This window comes from Pezoporus occidentalis, unplaced genomic scaffold (genome assembly GCF_034315485.1).
Source record: "Pezoporus occidentalis ecotype Australia unplaced genomic scaffold, CSIRO_AGI_Poc_V1 ctg48, whole genome shotgun sequence".
Lineage (NCBI taxonomy): Eukaryota > Metazoa > Chordata > Aves > Psittaciformes > Psittacidae > Pezoporus > Pezoporus occidentalis.
The window spans coordinates 7,252,330-7,265,990 of record NW_026915813.1 but is presented as its reverse complement, the minus strand read 5'-3'; the positions used below and the strand labels follow the sequence as shown (position 1 = coordinate 7,265,990).

The 13,661-nt window shown below is 37.1% G+C and overlaps 1 protein-coding gene across 6 annotated transcripts in view; it reads right to left on the bottom strand.

Annotated features, from left to right (window-relative positions):
- RBPJ (recombination signal binding protein for immunoglobulin kappa J region) overlaps positions 1-13,661 on the bottom strand; it is a 140,456-nt gene that overhangs the window by 19,413 nt on the left and 107,382 nt on the right. For all 6 annotated transcript variants that reach the window (XM_062636535.1, XM_062636532.1, XM_062636531.1 and 3 more), the window contains one exon: positions 2,731-2,769. Coding sequence is in view for 2 of the 6 variants with exons in the window: in XM_062636532.1 (XP_062492516.1) it covers positions 2,731-2,769 (39 nt within the window). In the remaining 4 variants the exon portion in view is untranslated. Of the gene's footprint in view, positions 1-2,730; positions 2,770-13,661 lie in introns of those variants that run through there.

The following is a 13,661-nucleotide window of genomic DNA, read 5'->3' as shown; positions in this document are numbered from 1 at the left end:
GATTATTAATTGAATATTGTCTCCTTAACCAACTTAGATAGTAAAATAAAAAAAAAAAAGATTCTCCAGCTTATCATTTCATCTGGTTTTCTAGAGGAAGTCTCTACTTCCTGCATACAACTGGGTAAAAAAAAAAAAATGAATTAGATTTTCTATCGTTCAACATCACTGTACTGACAGACGTTATATAAAAGCTGTAATTACCTTAAACACACTAACAGTGATTCCTTGAGAGAAGTAAGAGAACAATACACCCTATCATTCTTCTGTATAATAATCTAACTGTTCATTAAGCAGCATGCCAAATTCAACACCCTGGGGTTTAGCTGTGTCGGAGTGCTGACAGGAACACTTTTAAGTCACTGGAGGAGCTTTTGTGGGTTGAATGCCCACCAATGTGCTCGTCTTCAAAGTCATCAATCAGAGAAACAAATCATGAATTTTAAGGAAGTTATATGAAGAGATGAAACTCAACAGAGGAAAGGGGTTTTTTGTTGTTGTTTTGTTTGGGGTTTTTTTGTTGTTGAGTTTTTTTGTTTTGTTTTGGGCCGGTTTGTTTTTCCAAACTGTACCCAACTGTTGAGTTCTCTTTGAGAGATCCAGAAAACCAAACATTTCCAGTGAAAAAAAAAAAGATAGAATATTTTGGATGGAAACAGTATTTTGTTTACAAGGCCTTTTCCAAAAGAAATCCCCACAGACAGTTTCACAGGGGAATGAATGCAAGTAGGTGGGGGGTGTTGGACAACAACAATCCAGCTTTGTTAATGATGTTTTGTAAATTCTTGCATTTGTCATGTCTGCATAAGATAGGGACCAGTGTGTGAAATTATCTCTGTAAACAGCAAGATACAAGAGCAAAGACCTGAATTTCTGTTTTTAATTTGGACTAACTTGATCTATGTGTATTTGACATTGGTAAAAATCGATGTTTATCCATGAAAGCACAAATGGAAGATCTATCTTGAAGCATGCAGGCTTACTTTCATGTACAACCACTGTTTAAGAATACCTTTTAAACCAGAACGCATAATTCATTGTGAAATCATTATTATACATTTCATTATATTATTAGTTGGATGTAAGTGGTTTAAAAACTTGTTATCTGACAATTCAAAATACTATTAAGAACAGTGTCATACTAAATTAAGAACATCTGTCATACTAAAATCTTTTGACTTGACTATCATTTAAAAAAACACCAGCAACACATGCACACAAACACTAGGTGCTAGTTAATGTTTATTTAGCACTGTATGAGGATGAAATTCTGCCTTTTCTAGTGGTCTGTTGTTACAGTGGACTTGTACAATCCAAGCTTCTACAAGAATTAGGAATGTTCCCCTCGGACCCCTCCCACTGATAAAGAAAATACGTAACCATTGTAATTCTTACAAAACATTCGTCTTTTATTAAATCTTAAAACTCTCTATGAATGTAGCACTCTCACAGTTTACATCTAAAACCAACTAGCACAGTATGAACAAAATAGTGCTGTTCTGCTGGAACTTGCATGATGATAGATTATTAGACAAACAGGACTGCCTTTATGCAAGAAGGCAGAATAATTTCCCAGTAATTGAACTAAACACCTTTAAGGGTTTATAGACACATTTTTGTAGCATTATGTAAACCAATCACACTCTTAAAAATGTCTTAAGGTTTTTCCATTTCAGCATTGTTTGTTTCCAGCCTCTAACAATACAGAAAAGGTTTACAAGCCACTGAAGGATGGCTAGCAGTTCCCAGCTGCCTACTCACAGGAAAGAGTACCTGGCGTATCTAGTAGTTAAAATCCTGCACATGAAATTTAGAGTCACTACAGTTATAGAAAACTTATTTAAAAGACCTTACACTGAACAGTCATTATTTCTGTTGTTCTTTTTAAATCATAGAAGATAAATTCTGTCAGTAACTTCACAGTGATACTAAGATGCTACTGCTGAAGACAGAAACCAGTTCATTATTTAAAATTTAGTATCCTTAAATATCCCTGAAAATAGGTAGGCCAATGGGAAATAGGAATGTTTGTTCAATTACTTATAAGTCAGTACAGATAAATTTTGCATTGAAATGAAGTTTAACAATACACAAGCTAACATTGAAGCTTATCCAGGCACATGATGAAACAGATGGACCCAACACAAAATGTAAATGCTCCTCTCCACCCTGAGCTTTACATGAGGCATCATAATTTCATTCAAAATACAAGCAGGCCAGAGTGATGTCTTTATACAGCACTGTTACCACACAGAACTATTGAAAAATTGCACACCTGTCGTACTTCAAGCAGGCAGTGGATTATAAATTCAGTGGCTACTTTAGGTCGGCAGTTTGTGGCACCGAGTAATAAACATTCGCACAGACTGTGCTACAACAATGGTGACTACCTGACAGATTCTGGTGTAAATACTTCCAGGCAGACCAGGAGCAAATCAGGCACTGTACTTCAATCACTCTAAACACTTTCCAGAATGGTCTGACTTGATGGTACTAACTGATGCTTTCTCCGACTGTTCAGGTTTCATCAAAAACTGGTTAAGATCACTCCTTGACAGTACTGTGTTCATTTTGCTTCTACCTGCTGCGTGACACCAGTAACACAACAACCGAATTTTGGCACTAAAAAGTGTTATTAGCAAGCCAAAATTTTTAAACTTAGAAATCCTTCTGAGAATGAAATGGGTAACTTTAGAAAACTGTTAAAAACAGACTTTCTTTGATGCTTACCTGGTGAGCCGTTTCGGTTGAGGTCGCTCTCCAAATTTCCTGGAAAAAAAAAAGAAGATGCTAATTTAAAAGTGCTTAGTCATAATTTTACAGTGAAATACTATCCCAATTTTACAATTTTTGAAAATGTATTGAAATTTGATGTCTTTTCATTGTAATTTCCTGGAAAGGTTACTATTAAAGTATCAACCACCTCCTAGCAATAGCTTTGTCCACAATAGCAGAGGGGGGTTTCTTTATCTGGAACACTGGATGACCTTCTTTCCTAAAGTCACATTTACTTCCTCTCTGAATCAGTTTTGAAAAGTTCAGATATCACAGTTATGTAAATAGCCAAGGGATCTTTGGCACAGCACTGACCAGAAGTGCCAACAAAAACCAATTATTACCACCATACAGAAATCAACAGACTTATCTCCAAGCTGACAAATCATAGTGAATGCTTCCCATGAGGACAATTCCTCATAAATTTGCTTGTCCTTAGTGACTTCTCACAAAAAGGATGACAACATATTTCATATGTGCTGATACAAAATTGTTAAGGAAAATCTCCCTCGTGGAATGTACCCAAGCATGATCCAGAAATACCCTGTCATACACTTGGTTTTTTAGCCATAAGGCATAATGTGTTCTGAGGCAGAGCTTTAACACTGCTCGTGACAGAGAGGGTGCTCCTTCCACGCAGTTAAGACTTTCCACAAAAGTATTTATTTATAGAAGACACTGAGTTTACACAGGACAGAAACATTTTCATTAACAAAAACACCCTCAGATTAAAGGAAAATGACCAGGTAAAAAACCTGAAAAAAAGAAAGGCTGTATGCTGCAATGTACACCAACCTGGCACGGAAGTACAACCACAGCTAAATAAGGAAAAGGGGGAAGTTAAAAAACAACAACAACAACAACAAAAAAAACACAAAAGAAAAAAGGGAAAGGACAAAACATAGAGGTAGATTTAGCTTAACACCTTTCTATCTAAAAATAAGCTGAGGCATAAAAGACTCTGCTTCTGCTGCCGATGTTCATAAACATCTCTATGACTTGGCAAACTCTTTTGTAAGTGGTCATATCTTTGCCTTTACACTTCCAGGATAGTGAAAACCCTCCCCTCTCCTAATATTGCCCTACAACAGTGTTGGAGGCTCTCTAGGACAAGAAGTACTTCATCATTAAATGATGTGATGAGAAATTCCACTGTTGATGCTGAGGATCTGTCCTGAACTCTACAGCAACTGGTGGTGGAATGATTTGATGTATTCCAATTTCATGTGAGTAACTCCAGAAATGCCCAAAGTAAAAATGCAAAGCTAGCGGCACTATGCAGTTGAGCAGAACAACACTGAAAAGAGTGACAAGAACATTCAGCAAATTCTGAAGTTATTTTTCACAACTTGAGAAATTAATCTTCTAAAATACTGGCAGTCTTTCCTATGCAGAAGAAATGGATAAGCAAGATGAAATCAAATTATTTCTTTTCAGTTTAAATGATGAAATGAAAATTTACATTTCCAACCAGACAGAAGCTCCTTTCACATTGTACTTATTGTTAGCATACTGTTCACTTGTTCGGCTTTATTTTAACTTCAAATGAAACAATGAAACCAAAATTTTTGCTGCAAGATTCATTTTCATGTTTTTTCAATTTTGAGGTCTATGGGACAGGTACTTCATTTCTGTTTTCCACTGTGGTATGTATCACTGCATTATCATATTTGCAATGCAGAAAGGCCACAAGAAAACTGAAACAGCTTTGCCATTTGGCAGCCAGAAAGTTATATCCCAAAGCCTATCTGCTTATCTTTCCAGGATCAACCCAGTGTCATCTCCCAAGCACACCCTGTGACTCTGGTTTTCCCCAGATAACAACATGAGTTTGTGTGTGCATCCCACCTCACTGTTCTCCCCTGAAGACCTAGGATCATTAAATCTGGCAGAGGATTCACCTGTCTGTGACTCACTGACTAGACAACAGATTATCTTTAAGCAATAATTTACAACATCCCTATAGATTAGCTGCCTGATCTGGAGTAGAACTAGAGTCTTTGTTTCAATCCCTCTCCACATTTTAATTCACCAAGAAAAAAATTAAGATGTGCCTATTTTGGAGCAAAGGAGACACTGTACACACCACACACCACATTTGCTTGTACCATGGCCAAGAGATCCCATCCAAGATGAGGACACTAGTACATCAGAAACCACATTAACACAGAAAAAAAAACACCCAGACAAAATCTTACACTCCCATAAGGCTACTCTAGCCATGCAGAACTCTGAGCATAGATGATTTGCTCCCCTTGCATGTACAGTTACTGCTGCCTAAAAAACTTTACTAATAATAGAGGCATCTACACACAAAAAAGAAGCCATTACTTAGAGAAATAAACACCCTATCTTCCTTTAGTCAAATCCTGAATATACCACACAGGAAAGAACACCAAAATCCCCATTCTTCAGAGACAGAGCTGAAGCACTGAGTCATTTTGGAGATGCACAGGGTAAACCCTGATCATCTGATGCTCAGTGCACCACCTTTATACTTCAACATGCCAATTTTCCCTAGCCTCCTCCATTCAAAATAAAGTTAGTGATGTCACTGTAATCAACTTGCGAACCTGTACAAAAGGTACCTTTAGCAACATGAACCTTCCAAGACATTATGCAAACTAGATTTGGTAGATCTTTTATTATTCATAAAATCATAGAATGGTTTGGGTTGGAAGGGACCCAAAAGATCATCTCATTCCAACCCCTCTGCCATGGGCAGGGACACATCCCTCTAGACGAGGTTGCTCCAAGCCCCATTCAACCTGGCCATGAGCACTTCCAGGCATGTGGCACCTACAACTTCTCTGACCAACCTGTGCCAGTGTCTCACCACTCTCATAGTAAAGAATTTATTCCTAACATCTAATTTGTATCTGCTCTCTGCCATCTTAGAGCTATTCCCCCTTGTCCTATCACTACACACCCATGTAAAAAGTCCCTCTTCGGATTTCTTGTACGCCCCCTTTTAGTATTGGAAGACATTAGGGGGAGGAGCAAAGCAGGAATAAATTACACAGTCATATTTACCGAAAGTCCAATTTTTTACTATCTCTGAATTAAATTCAGCTACTTTTTCCTCAGTAATGTTATTTTGATGCCCAATTGATGGTTATGTACCCTAGCCTTCATGTCACTGAACAGCACTTTCCTGTACCACCTCAAAATAATTTCAAAGATCCCATAAACATTCCTCAGAACTAAGAACTCTTAACTGACCCACAAACCACTTCCATCACTAGACGTCTTCATAAGGGAAACTCTATTTTAGTAAAAAAGAATGTGACTTTGTACAGGAATGCTATAAATCAAATTATTTAAATAAGTATCCAATAAGTACATGAGTAAGGTTGGTTGACATTGCATTCTTACACATCCAGTAAAAAAAACAAATCCCCGTAGCTCAATAGCAACAGCTAAACAAGTTAGAATTCAAGAAAGATTAAGAAAGGAATAGGAAACACAAACATTACTATGTCACAGAATTATTCTGCCACAAACACAGTCCTGAAAACTGCCTGCTGTTAACTGAAAACACAGGGGAAAAAAATTACAGAGAGTAATAAAACACACCACAACAGTCAATATGGATGATCAACAGTTTTCATATGCAATTGGCTAAAACACTTCAGCTTTTAGTGAAAGTGAGCACACAAGAGAAAAGTGACAAAGATGTAGGAAACTAATATAAAATATGCAAAATGTGAAAAAGAGATGGCTGTTCTCTGCCTTGCAAACACCGGAACTGGAAAATAGACCTAATATCTGAAAATTTCATTTTAGAATAAAACTCTTTTCCCTTGCTCTACAAACCTGGTTATAACTAAGTTGTGAAACATATTGCTAGAGGATATTGTGAAGGCTAAAGCACAAATGGACTCAAAAGATTAAACAGAAGTCTGGCACAGAACTCCATTAGCTTCTACTAAGCATAATGACCGATTTTTTATAACCTCATTCTCAGGAAAACCTAAACCATTCCCTATCAGCAGCAAAGAAGTTACCAGGAGGGAAAAAAAAAACAACAAATCAACCCTGTTTACATTTAGCCTCTTTTACATTCTTAAACTTCCATCACTGATGACTAGAAGGCACAGTCCACTGTAATACTTCTACAAATCAGGTATATTCCGTAGCAGCAATTGCATTCAGGATGCCAGATTTTTAGTCATGTTGCAAAACTCAAGACATACAAACAACACATGAAAAAACGAACCATTTAATAGTTCACCTGGTTTATTCATTCCTTATGTTTGCAAACTGGATAGAGATACCTCTACTGACAACACAATCTGAAGTAAAAAAACTATCAGTAACGATGCTGCAGAAGAAAAGACTGAGGCCTTTTGCTTTTTCTGATGTTAGGACAGCTCAACTGAAAGTGCAAGAAACACATTATCTATGGTTTTGTACTAAATGACAGACATTGTACAAGTGATGACTGCTGTTATTTCAAACTTTTGTGTTTCACTGGCATGTTGAAAAACAGGCCAATTCAGACATTTAAAGGTTACCTGTGAGAGATGACAGAGACTGCATTATTTTCCTTGCATAGGTTTTCCCTGAATTTCACTGTTCTGGAATTTCTCTTGATATTTACTATTTCTAGACCTCTTCTTTGTTTACATCTTGAAAATTTGCAGATTGATGGATAACAAAAGGATACAGTAATGTATCACAGTTCTATTCTTACAGTGGTTATTAAACAAGCTAAATATATATAATTTTAAATCCTAATTATAAATTATGCATCATTATATCTGAATGCTCACAAAGTTCCTTTTTTTATTTTACTATCCAAGAGTCAGCACTGTTTCAGGTGCACTGTACTGGAACTCTGGATATACAATCAAGTTGCCATTTTAATTCACAAAACAAAAAAACCTTGCTAATTCAGTTCAGGACAAACTCTATTTTATTAGTATTTCCCTATCACACTGCACTGCAAACCTGACTGAGCATTAGTCACACCATAATCACCTGCTGTAGCAGCAAGTTTTACTTGTTCAAGTAATTCTTTTCCCAGTATTTTCTCTAGCTAGTAGTTTTTATTCCATTATGTTCATGTATTTTGTTTTCTGATGCCTTGCATATATTAATTTCACTTCCCCATTTTGCACTGTAGGCATAACTTTTCTCTCACATCATGTCCCAAATCAGTCTTCTTTTCAAGCCCACCCTTTTCATTTCACTTTGCCGTTCAAACTTTTATTCAAACTTCTTTTCCCCATTCAGAGAATGGGAAGTAAACTTACTCTTTTTACCTCTCTACTGACATCAAGTAACTATGGAAATGAACAAGAGCACTAACATTAATCTTCCAAGTACACTAACTAGTTTTGCTCTAGCTTTTAATATTCTCAGGCTAGGTAAAAGCATGACACAACATACAGAGTGTTTCAAATATTTTCATAAAATATCAGAATACCAAATCCTGTTAGGAATTCCTCACTCAGGCACAATAGGTACTATATTATAGTTTTCTATGGCGGCAGGAATGTGAATGTCCATTGCTTCCAGCATCTACAATGTAGCACAATCTATAACTTACTTGTCTTTACTAAAAGTATCAAACTTTTTTCCTGTTATACAGTCTTACTTTCTAGAGATAAGCATAATTGTAAGGGCTGAACTGCGCTTTTTTTTTTCCAATGGTTCTACATTTCAAGTCAATTTTGGAAGGAAAAATAAAAATTAACCAGAGATGTGCCATTTGCAATGAAAAAAAATTATAAATAAAAAATCACATGCTATCCCATCCTCAACTTTGAATATCTGTAGTTACTAAACTGCTCTAGCATCTTCCTGAGTGGAAGATGAAGTTCAAATTCTTCCATTATTGGCCTTCAGCCAAGAACATCCTCTTCACAGTCCCTCATAAATTCCATTCACCTTTATTTACCGAACACAGAAGCCTTAAAAAATACTTCAACAAGATTCAAATAGAGGCAAACTTCAGTCATTTGCCTTAAGAATTCTATCTTCAGTTGGCCTATAGACTGACACAATTCTTGGCATCTAGTAGGAACAGCATGGATCTTTCTGTAAATAATGCTCTCCAGAGAGGCAAAAACATGAGAGTTGTCAAATTTGAATGCAGCAGGAATAACAGCTGAGCAGAAAGCAAGCATGATGGAGAGGCCCATGTGGGGGGAATAGCAGGAAGAATGAGGACTGAGAATGGGAAGACATGAGTGGCAAATTAAGACTTGCTAGGTGAGAAGAATGGGCCTGAGAACACTATGGAAGATGAGGCACCAGAAAAGCCTGTGGCAAGACAAAGCATTCTGATTTAACTCTAGAATATACAAAGACTAGTAAAAATATACTACAGTTACTGTCTTCCTTTTTTTTTTGTGACAGTTTTCACGATATTTTGAAAATTTCAACACTGAAAATAAAAGCAAAATACTTGCCTTACCCTGAAGAATCCAGAAACATAGGAAATAGCCATGTGTTGAGAACTCTTTTTCTTCTTTTTTCCTTACATAAACATGAAGAGGTCAGCATGGGTGTTGGGGGCTAAGCTCCGTAGGCAGCTAAGAGCCACAATGCTGCTTACTCTGCCCTGCCATAGGACAGGTGAAAAGCATGAGTGGAAAACAAGAAACTTGTAGGTCTAGATAAAAATTGTTTAACAAAAGAGAAGTGGAAGAAGAGAGAAACAAAATAAAAACAAGCCAATCACTCACCACCTCACAAGGGTAAACAGATACCCAGCCAGTTCCAAAGCAAACGCTGGGTTAACCTTGCTAAACCCCCCTCCTCTCCATTTTATCACTGACACTATATGCCATGGAATATCTCTTTGGATAGTTTGGGTCATCTGCCTGGTGGTGTACCCTCCCAACATCTTGTGCATCCCCATTCACCGTGGGGGGGATGCAGACAGGACACAGTGAGAAACCTTGACATTATGCAAACACTGTTCAGCCAAAGCTAAAACATTAGTGTGTTATCAACACTGTTTTAATCACAAAGAACACAGCATCAGACCAGCTGTTATGAAGAAAATTAGCTCCATACCAGCCAGACCCAATACAGTGAGAAAACTGAAAAAAAACTGATGCTATCTACATGGGAAGCAAGTGCCAGATTTTGAAAAGGCAGACTACCTGTTCAATGGAAACATTTAACTCCCAAACATCCCACCGTCAAATCATTTCCAACTGGACACCTGCTGGTGCTTTTGACTGATTTAGCAAAGGCACACATCACAGCATTTGCTGCAGAACACGTTATAGGAACTCTTTAATAAGCTACAAGGGATGACTGTAATACCTCAGCATCGATTCTGGAAACAATCCCCAGACAAGTGCTCAGAAGACAATGTCCTTGGAAGGAAGTTACCCTGTTCAGTTGAATCCTTCCAGCTCCTTCTCCTAAACCACAAACCTCCCAACATTGTCAGAAATAAGATGTGGCAATCACTTCTCCAGGGCAATATAAGACTCAGAGACTGACAAAGTGGCAAGTTCTACTTGTCTTAAACAAAGCTGTCAAATAAATGGGTTTTGAGACAAGTACAATGTGCTTCACATAGGCTTACTAGAGGACAGACACTATTAAGAATAATAAATTAAATACAGAATAGATTGACTAAAGAAAGTTTTTACTTCCTCAAAGGAGGTCTGAGGGAAACAATGCTAAACAGGAGGGGTCTAATGAAAAGAATTTCAGATTTTTATATAATCTCCAGAGAAGTTTCAGAATACATTGTGTGATTCAGAAAGAGAAAACATAAGAAATTCCAAGCTCTGCTCTCCAACAATATGAAGTGACAATGAAGATTGGTGAGAGGCTGAAGTTCAGTTCCAACATTTCTAATATCTACCAAATACCTGGTATCCCAAAAGCCATTATGTATGACAGGATTGGGGAGGAAGAAATACTGCCACTTCAACTACTACAGGCTTATCATAGTTAGGAGAGTACCAAAAGAAACCTCTGTGCTACACTTAATCCCAGTTCTAAAAACAGTGAACTGTCAGATGCAACCTTCTCCTACACCTCTTACATAGTTTGGAACCTGTGAATGAACGTGAAGAGCTTGCAGTTGAATATTGAGAAGAAAGCCTTCTAAAGAAAGAAATAAAAATAAGGCAAGTAATTTACAGCTACTTCTTCTTATTCTCCCTCAACTTTAAAACAACTGCTACATACCTGAAAAACTACAAAGTTTTTCAAACGTACATTCAGCTTTTAAGACAAGACAATCCTCATCATAACAGGACCTACTGCTTCCACCATAAGAAACAAAAATACTTTTCAAACAATTAATTTCAAGTTGCTATGTGATCAGTTACTACAAACACATTAAATGTGGTGTACTACAAGATCACCGGTACATGACCTCTCTAGGTTTATCTGGTCTACTGAGGTTGTATCTAAGATAAAGGAAAGTGAAATCTAGGTTTCACTTAGGAAACTAGGTTTTCTAGGTTTACATTTAAAGTTTGAGGATTAATATAAAATATTCTTTTTCAGCCATTAGCAGAGGCATCATCTACGAAAGTTGAAAGAGATGGATTCAGGTAGCATGCTGGGACTCTATTTTCCCTCTCTCTTCTAATCCTCTATCCTATGCCCATTTCCAGCTTCAATTTGCTTAGTACAGACAAATGAGCGAGGAACTGAAAAGGCACTAAGGAAAGCTTGCACTCATGGACTTCAAACATGCTTAAAATTATCAAAGTCAATAACATACAACAGTGTCCATGCACAGGACACACTGAACACTCCCCAAGAGCCATCCCTTAATCTTCCATTTGTTAAAAATGTTTCATATAGGTTACGCAGTATACCGCAACCTATGTGGCAAGACTCAGCTACTCCGTATCAGACTTGGGTTTTGCATACTTCAACGTTTAGAACACCACAATACATCAACTGTAAAAGCAAAGCAGCAGATGCCTGTTTTAAAACAAAGGGATTTGCTGTTCATGTAGGTTTATTTTTCTGTGCACAGATTTCTGTGAAGACAACATGCAAATACTGAAAACATTTCTGTGCATTCACCTACACAACCATATTCTCTTACAAACTTTTTAGAATACAACTCCAAGGGAAAAGATCATCTATCACTAAGAAACATGATCCCATTTGCTGAGTTTACAGACAGAAAGAGGATTCCTTTTAAAAAATGCCCCTTTATGATCTGGCATGAGCCGGCATATAAAAAAGACCATAAAATTTCACACAGTGGTTTCTGTTACAATTGGCTATGAAATCCATATTAAATATAGCTGTCGATTCACATCACTTTTAGTGTTTGTTGGCTGTTGGAGATAGCCGGTGCATTTAGTTTCTGTAAGTGCAATTTATTCTACAGTGCTATCCTTTATTTTTTAAATTAAGCTCAAAACAGGGCACCCTTATGATTTACCAATGATAAAAATGCACAGCTCAAAGAAGTGATGTTTTTACAGGTTTAACACGTTAAAAAAAAAACCAAAACACCTACAGGACACAATTTTTAAGTTATTAATGCAGAACACAAGTAATTGGATCTATGAATTCAGTCAGGATGGAACTAAAAGCAAGTCATTAATATTACTTGTGCTCAAAGAATATGTCACATTTATCTTTTCCATGGATGTGAATACTGAATAAATGAACCATACAAATTGCTAAATAAGGACCTTTAGAAGGAAAACTTTATCTTCTCCAAAACAAAGGTCATATCATTAAGGACAGCAAAGACGGCTGTACTACCCGTAACATCCATTGTTATGAAGACTTTATCCTGAAAATAAGGAACTAAAAACTAACCCTTTTTTTTTAAATAAATACAGTTTTCATATCCACACATAATGTACAAAGAGCCAATCTCAGCCAATCTGCTTTGAAATACCACTGACCCAATGTACCTTCTTTCTTATCCATCCATCACCACACTGGAAACACAAACTAAAAGGCAAATAAACAAGCTCATATTGTCAAAAAAAAGGACAAGTGATGAAGCAATCCTCTCACTCTATACTCCACAGCCTACGATTCCACACAACCTTCATTCCTCAGAAACGTGTGAGCAGATGCACTTTCCTCAGGCTACTCTGCTCCACCTTCCACACATATTTTCAATTTGCCTTCCACCGCTTTTTACATTTTGTTGTAACTTAATGCCATACAGCCTAATACAACCTGGCCTACACTGTGAGCGCCACTAACTACTGTGGCTTTACCTGTGTGGCATCTTGGAGAAAGGAGTTTTTTAAATCCTTAGACTAATCATACCCGAAACATTTTATAGTCTTTTACTATTTCCTTTCACTTAGCACAACCACATAAGTTGTTGCTGTGCTACTTCCTCAATAAAAATACGGCTGTGGCGGTTATTCAATTCTAAGAAAGGTCAACATGACAATGAAGATTATGCAGATCCATTACATTGCAGTGACGTATCTGTCTTGGGAGTGGGGGTTTTTCTGCTGTGGACATACTGTGATTTATGTAGTGACATATGTAGGACATATGTAATGCAATACACAGGTAAATGATGCATTTCAGAGGCTCTTATTCATTCTATAATATCACACACCTGAGGTACAGAAACTGCTGCAGAAATCACACTGATCTCCCTTGTTGCTCCCTCTAGGTACAACTGTGCGCAAGCATGATCCTTTATTGCTGATGAAGTCAGCAAAATGACAGTTTCCAGATCACCCATCATGCCACAGGCCGGTTCATCATTCAGGATGAACACATGCACTAACAGAGTCACATGCAGTCATCAGCTCACTCTCACTTTTGTCTGCCAGCATCATTTAGGCCCTGATTCTCATCAGGCTGTCTACTGTAATAAATATTGCTGTGAAGACTCTGTCCTGAAGATTAGGAGTTGAACTAAAAGCTAACCCATTTTTTTAAATAAATACAGTTTT